This window comes from Pungitius pungitius, chromosome 8 (genome assembly GCF_949316345.1).
Source record: "Pungitius pungitius chromosome 8, fPunPun2.1, whole genome shotgun sequence".
Lineage (NCBI taxonomy): Eukaryota > Metazoa > Chordata > Actinopteri > Perciformes > Gasterosteidae > Pungitius > Pungitius pungitius.
Window position 1 is genome coordinate 16,597,800 of NC_084907.1, and position 16,768 is coordinate 16,614,567.

The following is a 16,768-nucleotide window of genomic DNA, read 5'->3' on the forward strand; positions in this document are numbered from 1 at the left end:
AAATAATTGTTGAATAGCAACAAAAAAAAGGAAAATGTGAGAGCTTAATCGGGCTTGTAATAAATGTATGTAAAAGTGTCAAAGATGTTGAAATGATCCTTTAGTCACGCTACTCACCACGTGACTCCAGTTGAGGTTAATCAGTCTGCAGAGGAAGACAGTTTGAGCACAGAATAAATCTTTTTGCTTCAAGCTTGTTTCCGATGCACAGACTGTAACGGTGATGCAGATTGTCGGAGAGAGAGTAGATTGCCGCTACTTGCTTTGGACACTATTATTTGTCAATATATTGTAGTAAAATAAATTCAGGTAAAATATTCTATTTAAAAAACGTTTGCCTGAGTCATATTTGCCCCAGCAAACAAAAAAACCTGTCCTGACGTTTGAAGATGCTTAACAGGGAAGTCGTCAGGTGTTGCTCCAGGAAACGCCTGGAAGGCCACACAGAGCCTTCACTCCCATTCTTCTGCGTGGAGGATCAAATATTCAGCCCCCTCCAAATGTGGGACAAGAGGAGGTCAGGTGAGATTTTTCACCCCCATGCTGTGGACAATGCTGACTTGCCAGAAGGCTGCTGCTCATGATGATTTTGATGATAGTGATGATGATCAGGTAGACGATAAGGTGTTATTATCATCGCAGACGTGATGACTCATACTCATACAGTTTACGTAGAATACCTCTGGGTTGTTTGGGTTGGACGTGGATCTCCCCTGAGCTACGAAATCAAGTCAATCAATGCTGCTGTGTTGCTCCCTGGTTCTGCACGTCATGGTTAAACGTCTTTTTCAGTAGAAACTCAAGGGTAAAGTAGGACTCCTACTGTTTTCCAGGACAAAGTCCTACTGAACATCATGACACATGTCCACAGTGGGTACATGTTTCGTTCAGTGGGTACATGTTTCTTTCACTTTTTGCAAAGAAAATATGTGAGGATTTCTTTTAAATGTTTTGTTCTTTTGCAGCTCGATGGACTTTTGATTAAATACATGTTAGAGGCGGCCGGATGAAATGGTTTAACCCAATCTTTTAAGGAATACTAATAATAGGAATATGAAATATGTTGACACGTTGTCATCTTTTGCAGAGAGTTGGATGAGAGGATTAATATCTCATGTTGTAAATGTGAAGATAAAGCCAGCAGCTAATGAGCTTAGCGCAACATGAAGTGAGGAAGCAGAGGGGAGCAGCTAGCCCTACCTGGCTCTATCCAATCTATCCAATCAAAAAAAAAAAAAAGGTTTCCACCTATGGTCACAGTTTACTCACAGACTATATTTGAAGGGAAAAGTATTTACTGCTTCAGTGTACAGTAGTTGATCTGTAGCACAAGGAGAGCTCAGAGCGAGGTGGTGACACTGGAAGAATTAGGTTATATTGGATTACACAGCAGCCTCCGAGGTGACACAACATCCACTAATTGTGAGGCTCGGTCAATGGTCTTGAAAGGGGGATTTGTGGGGCCTCTGGCTTTATGCTTCTCTTTTGCTCTCACACGGCTCTCGGTAATTCATCAAATTGACTTTTTAAGGATGACCGACATCTATACATACAAGTATTTACTATATGTGCAGGAGGTTTAAGCTATTTGGCAAAAAGCTATAAGGAACCCCTTTTTTTTAAAAGGACGAAGTCCTGCCGTGTTTCTATATAAAAGCTCTAAATACATTTCACGCCTTGCCCTGTAAGTCTTTTTCTTTGTGTACAGGTTATGGATGCCATCACATATATTGTGTCACTGCAAAGCAACAGGGGCAGACATGGTGGTCCACTCTGACGGATTGTATTAGTTATTGTAGTTGGAAAACAACTGGTAAGAAGCACAAGGACCAAAAACCTTGGTCATTTGTAGCCACAGACAACAGCGAGCTCTGATTTGATTGTAAGTATCGTGAAAGAATTTCAGGCCCGACCTTTGATGAGAGAAGGAAACTACATTAAATGCTATGTGTGATATACCTGCCTCAGACGAAGAATGACGGTATATATTACCATGCAGTAGGCACCTTTGTATGTTGCCATTTCCAAGCGGGGGGTAAAAAATTAAGTGATGATGATGAAAAGTGATGATGAATCCAAAAGTCTTGTGAGAAGACAGTTTGCTTCTCACGCCTCGGTTGATCTTTTTTCTAGAATTCTAAAAAAAACTCTTTCACACGTGACAAACTTGCAAGCTGGCACATGTCATATCCAGAGAGATTTCACACGTTAAAATACCATCGCTGTTTGTAAGGGTGTGACAATGTGACAGTGTGGAGAACATTTCACATGCACGTTAATGATAATGTGGTTTTGGACAGTTCACTTGTGACAAATATTCATATGACGAAAGCACGTGTCATTATCTCACATTTCACATGTAAAATATAAAGTTTCTAAAGCATGATTGGGTTCACGTTTGAGGTTTAAGTTCAAATTGACCATATTGATCAATTGTCTTACTTAGCTGAGCAGTAAATGCTCCTTGAAACTGCTCAGACATTTATTTTGCCACTATTGAGGACATTCAAATGGATTTACAGTACATTATGAGCTGCTCAGATGTTTTGTTTCTTCATGAGATCATGTGACATGATAACTGACGGAGGGCCTTGTCTCGTTCTTGCAGGCCTCTGGTGTGTAGGGGTGTTGTCTATGGAGTGGTTTTGTGGTAAATTTCTGCTCTGATATTTCTTTTCAAATATCAATGTAGGCCTAGTAGTGATTTCTGATATTGTCAAATGATCCACTGTTGCTGGAAACACAGTAAATAATGGATGCAGTGAGTACTTGATAATGTCAAATTCATAAATTGTAAAATAAAATGCAATGTTTTAGCAATAAATGGTCGAATTTAAAGAATGTAATGTTGGTGAAATTCTCACTTTTCCCTCACATTTATTTTTTTAAATTTCTGTATCGGTTACTGGTGCACAATGGAACCCAAAAGCACGACTCAGACAACAATGGGAGAGACAGGTAGATTTAATCAACAGTTCAGGCAAGGTCAAAACCAGGAGATCCATCAGCAGGCAAACCATTCCAGAGGGGGAAGCAGGGAATCCAGAGACGAGAGCAGGCACGGTCAGAACCAGGACGGCAATAAAGCAGGCAAACAAATCCGAAAAAGGAGCCAGCAGGGAATCCGTGGGTGAAAGGTCAGAACAGAGCTAAATCGGGCTGACTGAGCGAACGCTGGAAAACTTGGCAAAACACACAAGACGAGCTGACAGGGACACAGCAGAATGTGACGGGCTTAAATGGTGAGTGGCTGATGAGGGGATGAGCTGCAGGTGAGGAGGGCAAGGAGAACCAGGTGAGGGTAATGAGCTGATGATTGCGGGAGGATCTGAAATGACAGTTAGATCACATGCAGGTAAGATGGAAAGGAACTAGGATTTGGTCAAATGTGTGACAGTATCAGTGCACTGAAAAGCTTTGCAAACCTGTTTTTCAGCCTCTTACTGGGACCAGTGAGGTCATGCACGATGACAGCATCCTCTGCCGAGATTAGAGCAGTTTTGGTGATTTCGTACATTGTATTACTCTATTTGTATTTTAGTCAGTACTTTATCATTAATCTTTGTGACTTTACGCACAGTTCTTTGAAAGTGATCAGATCTATGCCGTATCTGTGTGTCCGGACGTCCGGAGTTCCTGCAAAGGTTGCTGTGGTAACAAAGTAGGGGATAATTTAACAGCTTTGTTGATGCAGTTTTTTTTAGTGTGGAGACATGAGAAATGAAGCTTCTTTATTTCGGCCTCAAAAAAAATCTTCTGTCTGCCGAGGGCTAAGAAACGCACAGTAGTGTCGATCACTTCTCACGGTCCACTTACTGTTGCTGGGTTAGTATTAATATTTCTTAATTTTATCCACAACATTATAAAATGTGGTGAATCTGTGTTAATCACTGGTTATTATGACAACAGCAATGTGCTTTACTCAACTGTGTAGAGATGTGTGGATGAAGCATAAAGACTTTACTTGCCTAGAGTCTGGAGAGCGAGCTGCTTTGATCAATTTCCATCACGCTTTACTGAATAAAAAAATATATGTTACTCTAACATTTAGCTGGAATTTCCGGTTTTATGAATGCCATTCATGACAGCTATTACCTTTTTAATTAGCTGTATCTGTTAGTTACGTGCTATTGGTCAAATGGTCAATATGATAAAGTAAAAAGGTGAAGTGAGGCTGTAAAGGAAAAAAAACCCAGATGAAAAGGTTTTTCATGAGAAAACAATTCAAACTTTCTCAAGTCAGGGATTCTGCCGCTATTGGTAGCTCATGGTGGATCATGTTAGAGTTTTACAAGGAATTCTCAGTTTGTTCATTGTTCATTTGCTCATTAATGTTCACTTTGTGACTGCTCTCCAATCGTGTTAGTCATGCAAAAGATTATTGGAAAGCTTTAGAAAGATCATTGAATAATTATCATTTGTGGCTAATGTGCAAAGGTTATAGCGTGCTTTAAAAATAATGCTGCCTTACTGTGATGTTTTAGTGATAATAAAATGTACTTAAGTTGTCTGTTCAGCTTGAATGGCATTTTTAGAAGAATTTGTGTTTTATTTTGTCTACTTCAGGGTAGCACATTCATCTATTTTAATTATGTCTTCTGTATCACGTTACATTTCCCATCCCTTCTTTCCTCCTTTTTCTCATTGTTTTCTCTTTTGACACTAATATTCTTAGAGGTTTCACCTTACTACCTTTTTTTTGGTAGTTTTTGTTTTTGTGCTTTTGTACACAAAACTCAGAAGCGCATTGTTTTGGCAAAAATATATTAAAAATAAAAATGTCCTTGTTTGACATGGGCGAGTCTGTTTCTAATATGGCCAGAGGTTGTGATAATATTTGTGACACTGAAATAGTTTTTATTGAGATGTGAAAGATGAGCCTCTGATTAAATGGCATCTTCCAGGCGCCATGTTTGTCATTACTGCACCTCATATGAATAGTTGACAGCATATCAAAGTAATTATGCTGGAGGCTCAGTTATCACCTTGCATTATTTGTCTGAGTTATGATATTTGGTTCTCTATGAGAAACAACAGTCTGTGTCAAGACTTAATGCATGTCCTTTGTGCCGTGTCCTTCACCGTAAATGTATTTCAAAGACCAAATCCTGAAACACTGCTGTCAGCATAGGTGGTAAATCCAGTGTGGATGAGAAAATCACTTCTTTTTTTTTTACCTTTACACCTAAAGAAATTTAAAAAATGTTCTCAAACTGGATCTTATTATGGTTATTATGTTTATAAAATCATCTACTTCTCATAGATTGAATGGTACAGTGGAAGGTCAGTTTAAGGGTGATGGGATTTATTTATATCCACCATCTGTTTTGGCTAATATGTTACATCTCAATTAGAGAACAAGTTAACTGGATAATTTACTGAGTAAAACCGTTAACAACATCAAATCCGGAAAATGCAGTTTCATGATTCACATGTGAAGCATCTTCAACCAACATCCAACGGATCCATCAGGTAAAAACACGGCACAGAGGTGGTAATAGAACTGGAAGTGCACCATGGGGGCAAAAGTCACAACCCAGCCTATAAAACACCGCCATCGTCTGGTGATCTCCGGCGGTCATGTACGTGCTGGAAGCCCTTCCGCCAAATACATCGACACATTTGTCAAATTGTATAACAGGTTGGAAGGTTTGAGTTCCGATACTTGTCGACTGGTGGCGCGTTAACGACGTGTCCCCCCCCCCCCCTAAAGAAAAAAACCCGAAATGGATTCGCGTTTGGGTGCCAGTCGCCATTTGTTTTTTTGTTTTTTGTTTTTGCATCTAGATCCCGCAGAGTTGGGACACCACGACTCCAACTGGAAGCTTCTCTCGGCTGCACCAGAAAACCCCCCCTTTGCAGCTCCCTCACCAGGTCTCCCCGGCGTCCGTGTTTTGCATCGCTCCTCAATTTGCATTTCTTCCTCGGATTCTCCGCGCGACGCGTTCAGCCGGCGGTGCGCGGCTCCATTGTCCGTGCGCGTCCATTTCCAAAAAGCCCTACGCGCACAAAAGAAAAAGGAAGGGGGGGAAGAAGAAGAAAAACAACAACAACGCTCCGGGAATTTTGAATAATGATAGCGGAGATCCATGCGTGAGAACATTGAGCACCTTTCGATTTACAGTTATCACTGTTGCGTACCTACGGAGACGGACACGTGTCTTCGGGGTAAACAGAACGGGCTCGATCGTGTCAGTAGATTTGGCTTTGTTTTTCTTCCTCGCTTTGGTTGGTCACAGACGACCAGCTTCAAGCTTGGCGACCAGCTGTACATTTCAGTTTGTGCGCCCCGGTGATAAAGACGCGTTTGGAGATGTCGGAAGTGCTGCCTTTCAACGAGGAAAAAATGAGTCATTATGGAAATGAGGGCGACGAGGGACACCTTTCCTTCACCTGTCGTCTTCAAGACACCAACAACTTCTTCAATGGATCGCAGAACAAACGTCCGCCGAAACTCGGACAAATAGGCAGGAGCAAACGGGGTAATTATATAATTGAGGCGTGTTCGTTCGTAAGGTGATTGTGGTGTTGAATGCGCACGTAGGTGACCACTGGACCATAATTAAGGCTGATCCCTGTGAGGACAGAAAGGCAACACCTTTGCATGGAAGTGGTCCCAAACGGAGCGTACATCGGAGGCGTCGGCTTTTGTTTGCATGCATGTGTGTGATGTGTGGCTTATTAAATATTTCATTCGCATTGCAACACGAGTTGGATGCGCAGTGCGTGCAATTACATGCCTCGTGAATGCTGGCCAACCGGGTTGCTGAATGTCCCCCTGCCAAATAATCGGAATGACTGAGATTTATTCGGTGTATACATATATATGGCATTTGTGTCTGCATGACCGATTGACGCTCTTTGTGTGTCCCGCATCCGTGATGAGACCCACGAGATGCTCGCTGAAATTGAGGCTCCCTTGTGGCGGTCCACTCATGGGCGGGCAGACAGACACGGTCGCATGAACGGGAGCACACACGGACCAAGGTGGAACACAGGCAGCAGACATGCAAAGTGCACGAGTAGATGCCGAGGAACCGCAGAGCAAGAAGACCCGCGCGCATGTAGACGCGCGCGCATTTGCGACAAATGGTTGTCTTTTTGCGGAGGCTACTTTAAACTCTCCCGCACGCACACACACGTAGGGGCTGATGGTCTTGTGCTCTAATGTCCTCCTGTCCGGTGGTTTTGCATTTGTGAGACGCCACACCAAGGTGAGCCCCCCCCCCCTCCCCCCATTAACTCTCTCCCATGTCATCCACAGTTATTGAGGATGAGAATGGCGACAACGAAGCACAAAAAGATGGAACAGAGAAGACCCCGGCAGAGGCTTAGAGCGCTCGGCTCAACGACCCCCAAAAGACACTCTTGAAATTTTGTATGGCGATGCTGAGCAGTTTTAATCCAAAGACACTGTATATAAGCACTTTCTCTCATGTGGCAGCAAGCAGCACTTCCACGCCCTGCTCGCCCCGTCGGTCATGGCCGCCCAGGTGAGGAGGACGGGCAAAGGTGGGAGATGGCATCAAAGGAGACCCCCAGGTGGACCCCCCTCTCCCTCTGTCACACACACACACACACACACACATACAAACAAACACCCTCGATCGCAGGGTTTCGCCATAAATCCAACAGCGGTAGAAGACAACAGAGGGTGGGGGTGAGGAGGGGTTGAGGTGGAAGAAGGATACCACGCTGTCAAAATGTGGAAATCAGGGACAGGATACAGAAATAAATATAATATTAAACTAAAGCACACACTTCTCCTATATCGTATCAATCAAACCTATGATATCATTTCTGCTCTTCATTTTGATCCGGGACAACTTGTAAATATGGAAAGGGTAAGCCCATATTTTCTTGCACAAAGTGGAAAACTGGTTTGTTCTGTGTTGGAAGACTTTATTTATTGATCCTTTGGAATACGTCTTTTGCAGAGACTTGAGGCCAGAGGGGGTGTTCTTTTGTATGTTGATAAAACTTGAAATGAATGGGAGTGATTTTTTTCTTTCCTTTTTTTCTTCACATAACAATTCTTGATGTTGCCTGAGTGTTTTTTGTTACGTATACTTTGCAGCTAATGAGTCATTTATATACAGTGTACCTCCCACCTGTTTGTAAGCTTCCCAGGTTTTCACCTGGATTGGTTAATTATGTAACTTGACTGTACACACCCTATTGATGAACTATTTATATTGCATTGTGCATTATTGTGCCAAATCTCATGAGGAATAATACTGTACGAGAAAACTTTTTTTTTGTGCTTTTTACATAAACTCGTGCAATTCAGTTGTTTTGTTGGGTTGCCATTTTTAGGGCCCTTTCTTAAAACCCTGAGATACCAACTCATGCATGGCAAATATAAAATCATGCATGCACGGCAGAAGCTCAGAAACTCTTGTGTATTCTTGAAGCACCTCGTATACAGCTTTGAATGACAAACCTCGAGAAACAACAGTCTTAATTCTGCGTAGTACTGTCCCATTCTCACTGATTTGTACAGTGGCCTAATATCTTGTAATAAAGATCATGATAAAGTACTATTTACTGTTTAGTGTTGATTGTGGTTTAAGGAATTATCTACTTGATGTTGCTTTTTGTTTTTTAAAACAATTGTTTTAAAACTGTAGCAAAAACACATATATAGTTTTGTATGAGAGATGAAGACACACATCCGCACTAGCTTGGCTGGTGTTTGGACATGTTACTTGTACAGATTCCCCTGTTATTTGATTGCCTATCTGGCTGTCAAGGAAGGTCAAGTCAGCTTTTTCCACTGTGAGAAAGTAGCATCCCATGCTTTGGGTAGGTCAGATATGTCAGGACACAGAAAATGGGGGAAAAAAATGAAGTAATTCCATTAAGAATTTGAAATCCACACTCTTCATTTTGTTTAAGTGTTGAGACACTCCGCTTTGAACAACTGTGCAACTGACCGCGATATCAGAAAATACAAGTATTGCAAATTATTCTGTGGGGAAAAAATGTACTTCACTGCTTCCCAATGCAATAAATGGTTGTTTGCATCTAAAATCTCAGCTTCTCTCTTTAATCAAGTCTTCTTTTTAACTCCATTGCCAGGGCTGTAAATGGTTCAGGCGCACTCAGGCGTGAGGAACATTGATGGGACGTGACATTTCCAACTCTGCTGTGGTGACTAAATGATTCATGTTGTGTGACGAGTCTCTGTCAGTGTACGGCATCTTAAACCCGGACCGCCGGGATGTGAGCTGAGAACACATACATGCATCAAACACACATACAAAAGGGATGTAAGCTGAGAACACACACATGCATCAAACACTCATACAATTACACACACACACACACACACACACACACACACACACACACACAGGGCACAGGCGCCTGTTTCAGCTCCAACTGCAGGGCGAGACTAAAATATAGTCTCTCTCTCTCTCTCTCTCTCTCTCTCTCTCTCCCCGGTCTTGACAGACATGAAAGGGGCTGCCTGAGCTGGGTACCATGGTAACAGATGCACCTTCCACTCGATGTGTGATGCGGTGGGTTCTCGGCGCAGTAGTCTTCCCCGAGCATCGGCATGATAAGATCGCTATATTTAATGGAATGTTCTCCATTATCTTATCTCTGCCCTCTTCTCTCAAGACCTCCCTTCACTCAGTGTTGTGACCGTATTATCCAGCCAAAATAGTCCCTTCTTCCAAGACGGCAGTCAAGCATGACGATGGCGCCTACTGCGGTAACGTCCTTTACCCTCACACAGAATGAGAGGATTTTACATTTAAGGAGCAAGGGTCTATGATTTTACCAAGCGGTGGATCCCTTTGTCCCAAATGTTGCATGGAAGGCGTGACGTGATCGGATTGAGCTTGGTTCAGATCAGTCTGTAAGCAAAAGGTCAGATAATATTCACTCAGTGTAAACCCCCTAAGACTTAACTAGTGACATAACGTAAGAAAATCTCAACTGCATTATCCTAATCAGTGAGTGGTACTCACCTCTAAGTTAAATTTAAAAAATGTTATTCAGTGGAATGTTCTAATAGAAATCCTGTTAAACAGTTGAAATGATTTGATGTATAAACGTGTCAGTTGGTTGAAATCCTTTGACAAACCCAGTATATAGCAAGACTTTAGAATACATACATTTTAATGCAACACCTTTTTTGGATTCAAATTTAAGTGTCCACAGCTTTCTGTTATTGCATTTGAAAACTGGAGCCTCCCATTCTTCCACTTATCGTTATTATTGGAAAACCAATAATACTGTATTTTATGTAATTGTGTGTATAAAAAAAAGATCTCACTTTTTATCAAAACATTGCAATTAAAGCAAAAATTACTTTAAGCAGTACACCTCTTTCATCAATGTATTTCTATGAAAGACTAAGCTTACTAAGGATTAAGAAAATAAAGGGGAAAAAATGCAGATGTCTTTTTATGTAATTTCCTGATTAATAGTCAGTTGGACCATTATTCTTATTATAACTTTGTTTACTGGGAATGGAACTGAGGCCCAATTGAAGGTTGTACACAATGGTGTGCGTTGTGACCTTGTGTTTCAAATTACATCTAAAAGACTCAATTTAAAATCTGGTTGGAATTCTGCAATCACAACAGAGGAGGACTTAATGTTTAATCTGAATCTCATCAAAAAGCACCCTGGTGTCCAGCGCATCACTTTTGCCTGAGCCACAATCTGCTAGATACTTTATGATCTTCATTAAAAAATTCCTCTTGCTCTTTTGTTCCTCCCAAATATTTAAACATACTAGAGATATGCGTGCCAAAGTAGCGAGTCGACTTCACAAAGCTCTACCGCAATCTGCTCACTGCCACATCATCTCACTATAAACAGCCTCCTGGTGCAGTTAATCAAAAGGAAGGAATGTCTTTTTTCTAATGTAGTTAATACAGCACATACCAGTTGAGAGGCATTACACTTATTAATAAATAACAGCAATTGTCAGAAATGCAGGTTATGTGTTAATCACGCAACCCCCCCCCCCCCCCCCCCCCCCAGACAGTAGCTGCGCACTGACAAAATGCTAAATCATAATGCGGTTACACAGAGATGCAGCTGATAGTGTAAACCTCGGGCTGGGCAGATAATTCGAGGTCAGACTTTGGCTGGGTGACCATCGGTGTTATGAGACTTAAATTAAACTGAGGAGAGAGGAGATCCTCCATTATTTTGATTTATGTAATGGGAAACGCTCTATTACCCATAGTCATTCACTATTTGGATAACGCTTTGGCAAATGGGTTTTGGTAGTGAACAGGGATGAGAGGCTAATTACCGGTGCTGTGAAAGGAGGTGGCTTTGAGTTATAAGCTCTGACGGGTGTGGAAGAAAAGACGGACAGAAAGACAACATTGAAGGAGCCAAATAGAAAAGGGGAAGAGACCGGCGAAAGTATCCATAGGTCACTGACACGGGGGGGAAACCACTCCCTGCAAGCCTCCGGTTAGCTGCACACACACAGGCACACACACACACGCACACATGCACACACACACTGAACGCACCGTGTTGTCATTGAGGAAACCCTGTGCTTTCCTCTGCACCTGACTCTTCTGAATCTGACCTTTGTGTCGCAGCATGACGAAACACACACTGGGAAAACCACCCCTCCTCCTCCTCCTCCTTGGAGCAAATAAATGACCTTTTTTATTTGTATTTGATGCAGTGATAGAATGTTTACCGCATGCAAATGACTGGGGCAACATTTGCATTTCATTCCACTGCATGTGCATTTCTTGTCTGTGTCTACATGTGCAAATGTTGGTTTATCTATTCAGAATGTGTGTGTGTGCGTGTGTGGACGTGCGCACATATCACTGTGTACCTTCCTGTGTGTGTGTGTAGTGGGCAAGCCCAATTGTCAGTGGGATCAGGTATTCTCTTGCTCGTTTAGAATCTGGTGTGAAATTCAGATCTCCGACGGCTGATTACAGGGAAAAGAGAAATGCAGTCTTGTTTGCAGTCCCGGTTGGAAAAATGAATGAATATCCCACTAGACATCACACCAGTATCTTTCATTTGCACAAGCATGTTTTGTTTTTGGTTGTTTGTTTGTGAATCCGAATGTTTAACTCCCCCCCCCAAAAAACTTGCCTATGATAAAATGGAAAAACCCACTTTTATTGCAGCTAAATCGTGATTGCAAATGACGTCAATCTTTCAAGCAACTTCCATCTGAAATACCAGTCCAGCTTTTACTTATCTCCAAAACCTGAACAGAAACCAAATGCTGGCTCTGTGCACATTTTCCTCATGTATTGTTCTCGCCTGAAAAAGGTCAAGAGTCCAGATTTAACAGATGGGACTCTCAGGACAGAGTCAGAGAAATGGACAAACAGCCAAAAAGACGGGGACCACTCTCACATTCACTCGCTTTCGCTCGGTTTTTCAAGGAAACTGAAGAGAGCTGGAAGAGGCAGGAAAAAGGGTGAGAGGAGGCAGGGCAGCATGCAAGCAGATCGGAAAGGGAGTGGGAGAGCGGCACGAGGGGGAGATGAGGAGATAAGAAGGATGGAGAGCCAGGAGAGAAGGAGGGAAAGAGAGGGATAAACAAAAGTGAGAGTAGAGGAAGAGAGAGAAAGAAAGACAGAGGCTCAACATGATGAAATGAATGTCAGGGAGAAACAGTTCAGACCCACCAGATGGTTACTATAGCAACCATATCCCCAGTCTCTCTCTCCTTCTCTCTCTCTCTTTTTCTCTGCCTAGTTGCGTTGTTGCTGCTTTAAGTCTGTGGAGGGAAACCAACAGCTGAGAGAGACAGCTTTTTACATTTTGGTGCAGTGGCATCGTAAAGCCATTAGCAACTTTACATACATGTGTGCGCACTTTTGTAGACTCGCTATGATTGTTATTTCTTGGCTCCTGGTTTTTGATTTCTGTCACGAACACCCTCCCACCCTCCGAAGCGGTACGTTCCTCCCATGGTATAATTCCTTGCAAAAGCTAATGTGTGTGTTTATGGGTTAGAGATGATCAGCCATGCAATTCAGCGCAGTGCACCAGTGCTTGGTCACGAACAGTTTTAAGGAAAAGGCATCAGCCAGAGTCTCTATTGACATGAGCAAATACCACGTTCTGTACATTGTGACGCTATAAACACCACAGATAGATTGAAATGCTGCTTCTCCACTACTTCTCCTTCGAGATCATTTTCCACTATGCAACATGCAACCCCCCCCCCCAAAACATTAGATACACAAACACGAGCGTGTGCGAGCCCAGTCTTGCACCGTGCACGCATGCATGCATGCATGCGTGTGCCCCGCACACACATTAACACACACCAGCCATGAAATATCAAAACTGGGATGCACAACAAAGGGAAAAGCTTGCGGGCCCCCAGCTAATCTCATGCATGCAGATCATTTTCAAAACGGAACAAAATGGTGGGCCATCTCCTGGTGGCTGAGTGGGTCTCTGCAGGGCCCCCGGGGCGGGATGGCATGTAACTGTGTACGTGTGCCTCCTGAATAAAAGATGCTGACCTAGATGGAAATTTGCCATTGGTCACTTAATTTGTGCAACATGCGTGATTGGCCATCAACACAATGTAGATGTATTGGTCCAATTGTCCAAGAGCAGAGGTGGTGGCGTGTGTGAATCTTGCAAACGGCTCTATACAAGTTTTCACAGAATATTAAATAAGATGAAAATGCAATGACATGCAACGAGGTACAATCGAGAATGTATGGAATATATTGTTAATCTCACTTAATCAATTTAATAGTCAACCAAATGCTCCAAGTTTTTGTAGTATTTTTGCTGGCTTAACTACGGAGCTTTTCTCTGCAAACGTTTTCCAGAGACAAAATCGGGAAAAGAATCAGGAAACACATTCATTGCTGCTCCATCGTCAGCTAACATTACACAGCTCACTGATGCAGATCGGATTCATGCAACGTGCCAGCACCGGACCACGTGGGACTAGACTTAGTACATATGTCTGCAGGTCTGTAAGCATGAATGAGCCCAACTAAAAGGGTGTTTTGTATCAACATTGTACTGAGCCCTTTTACATAATTGATGAGCAATTTGACTGTTCGCCATCAATAACTTATTAAGGAATTGAAAATTGTTGAGCCAGGGCTTAATGGCCATGAAGCTCTCTGGCCCCGGTAGATGAATGAACATGGCCATTGGATCGTCAATAACTGTGGAATACTAAACATGACCATGAGCGAACGAAAAACCTGCTTAATCTTTTTGGTTTTGTTTTTTCAGAACTACGTAGCGCCACATCGATATATGTGATAACCGGGTGACTTTGGTTGATAGTGGGAGATGGGTCTCCCCTCCAGAAAAAAGGGAGGCAGATGATTGTGGTTGTCTGGGGTCTGAAACCGTGTTCGATCCTCGACAGTCAGAATGTGTGAGTCCAAACACACAGATTTGTAGATCCTGCCTTTCTCGAATAAATAATTCAAAAACTGATCTTTGGTAACTAGTAAATATTTAAAAGGACTACTGACAAATACCTTTTGTGGAAATATTTATTATATGACCTACTTATTATATGACTAAGATTACATTGGACAGTCACCACTTTTCATGTGATTAGAAGCAATGTTTGTCACATTCGAAACGAGGAGCATCATTTTCCGTTAAAGCAGTTTCACGTTGAAATCACAGCAGGCTTGTGTGTAATATAAAGGTTGGAGCTTTGAGAGCCGTTTCTTCCACATTGAAATTCCTTGGTGATGTCCACTCTGCACCATCAGCCTCTCTGGCTAAGCCTCAGGAATACCAACCAGCTGTCAGCCCCTTGCTCTCTCTCACTGACTTTCACCGTCTCTCACGCTATCTCACTCTCTTTCTCTGTAGGCTCTCTCTTGTTGACAGAACACAAGTGCTGCATCACCATTTTGATATTGCCGTGGGCGTGCAGGTTTGTTTTTTTATTCTTTTTAATTCTTGCCAAATATATGCATTGAGCAAGCTGTAATGAGTAGGAAGCTTAATGTCTAAAGTACGGAGGGCATGCCATGGGAAAATCTGCTCTCAATCCCCCCCTCCGATAGTCTTTCTGTCTCACCTATGGAGCGTCCATGCACATCGTCTGTGTTTACAGGATTTGTCTCCCTTTAATTCAGTTTAATTAGCTGGCGACTGAGGAGCAGAATGCGACCCCGCTAAAGACGGAGAGAACAATAAAGAGGAGACAGACTCTTGTTACTGCAAAGTAGATAGGACCGTATTGGTGTGTCCTGTTGAGGATGCTTATAGTGTGACTACTAGATTGATTCTTGGGTGTCTTTCAAACCGTCGTGTGACACGAGTATCAGACCAAGGACGGGCTCCACCCTGGCTAAAATGTATTGGCACTAAATAACCATGTCCAGATACGTCTGTGTACTTTCCGTTTGGGCCTGTTTTTCATTGTTCAGGGTGAGCTCCATCGTTTCAGTCAATGGGACTGATATCTTGGTGTCTTATTCTGTCTAACCAATGGTCCAACCCCCAAATACATTCAATTTGTTGTAAACTAGTACTGTTGATCCAACCACAGTGATCACTACAACAAGACAACAAATCAATTCCATAAGTTGTGCTTCACACAATATCTGAAGCAGAATATTTCTAATATCAAGCATCTTTGATCCTCCAGTTAATTTGAAACACACCTACACCTATATATTAAAGCAGCACTTACAATGTGTCAACATTAACAACGGTTAAATGACTGCGTGTAATGTGAAAAGTGGCTGCCATGGCGACCAACCTGAACTCTGAACTCTGCAGTTCACATCCGCTCCATGCGGCGTTCAAGCATCCTTCTCACCGCTTTATTTGACCTCAACAGGTGCTTCAGTGAAATAGCTTCAAGGACTAGAACGTGTAGAAACCTTTCGCAACTGGAGAACCACCGATCCTTGCCACGAGTTTGTGAAAACAGAGCGATAGGGCGAGTAAATATCAGACAAACCACATTCAGGCATGAACATGTGTCTGATTGCCAGAAACCCAACTCTACATAAATGCTGATTTTCAAACGTCTGCTGTGTGCGTATGGGTGTGTGGAAAGGCACTTGTTTGCTAACACGTTAGCCAAAACATCTGTAATCGTCTTGATCAAATGTGTCTGTAATGTGAGCCTTAATGTGAGCCTGTGCAGCCAAATGGCAAAAACACTACCAAACAAAAGAAATATCTCACCGGCCACTTTATTAGGTACACCTGTCCAACTGCTCGTTAACACTTAATTTCTAAGCAGCCAATCACATGGCGGCAACTCAGTGCATTTAGGCATGTAGACATTGTCAAGACAATCTCCTGCAGTTCAAACCGAGCATCAGTATGGGGAAGAAAGGTGATTTGAGTGACTTTGAACGTGGCATGATTGTTGGTGCCAGAAGGGCTGGTCTGAGTATTTCAGAAACTGCTAATCTACTGGGATTTTCACGCACAACCATCTCTAGGGTTTACAGAGAATGGTCCGAAAAAGAAAAAACATCCAGTGAGCGGCAGTTCTGTGGGCGGAGATGCCTTGTTGATGCCAGAGGTCAGAGGAGAATGGCCAGACTGGTTCGAGCTGATAGAAGGGCAACAGTGACTCAAATAACCACCCGTTACAACCAAGGTGGGCATAAGAGCATCTCTGAACGCACAGTACGTCGAACTTTGAGGCAGATGGGCTACAGCAGCAGAAGACCACACCGGGTGCCACTCCTTTCAGCTAAGAACAGGAAACTGAGGCTACAATTTGCACAAGCTCATCGAAATTGGACAATAGAAGATTGGAAAAACGTTGCCTGGTCTGATG

General features: G+C 42.7%; 1 protein-coding gene across 1 annotated transcript; it reads left to right on the plus strand.

Moving 5' to 3' along the window:
* The first annotated feature begins 5,719 nt into the window (after positions 1-5,719).
* Positions 5,720-9,038, plus strand: camk2n1 (calcium/calmodulin dependent protein kinase II inhibitor 1). Its single transcript, XM_037447829.2, has 2 exons — positions 5,720-6,482; positions 7,265-9,038. Exons 1-2 carry the CDS (start codon positions 6,314-6,316, stop codon positions 7,333-7,335), a joined length of 240 nt encoding a protein of 79 aa, XP_037303726.1. The 5' UTR covers positions 5,720-6,313; the 3' UTR covers positions 7,336-9,038.
* Positions 9,039-16,768: the final 7,730 nt, after the last annotated feature.

Coding starts and splice junctions, on each gene's coding strand:
- camk2n1 (XM_037447829.2), top strand. CDS start 6,314: ATGTCGGAAGTGCTGCCTTTCAACGAGGAAAAAATGAGTCATTATGGA. Junction 6,483..7,264: donor AATAGGCAGGAGCAAACGGG/GTAATTATATAA, acceptor TGTCATCCACAG/TTATTGAGGATGAGAATGGC.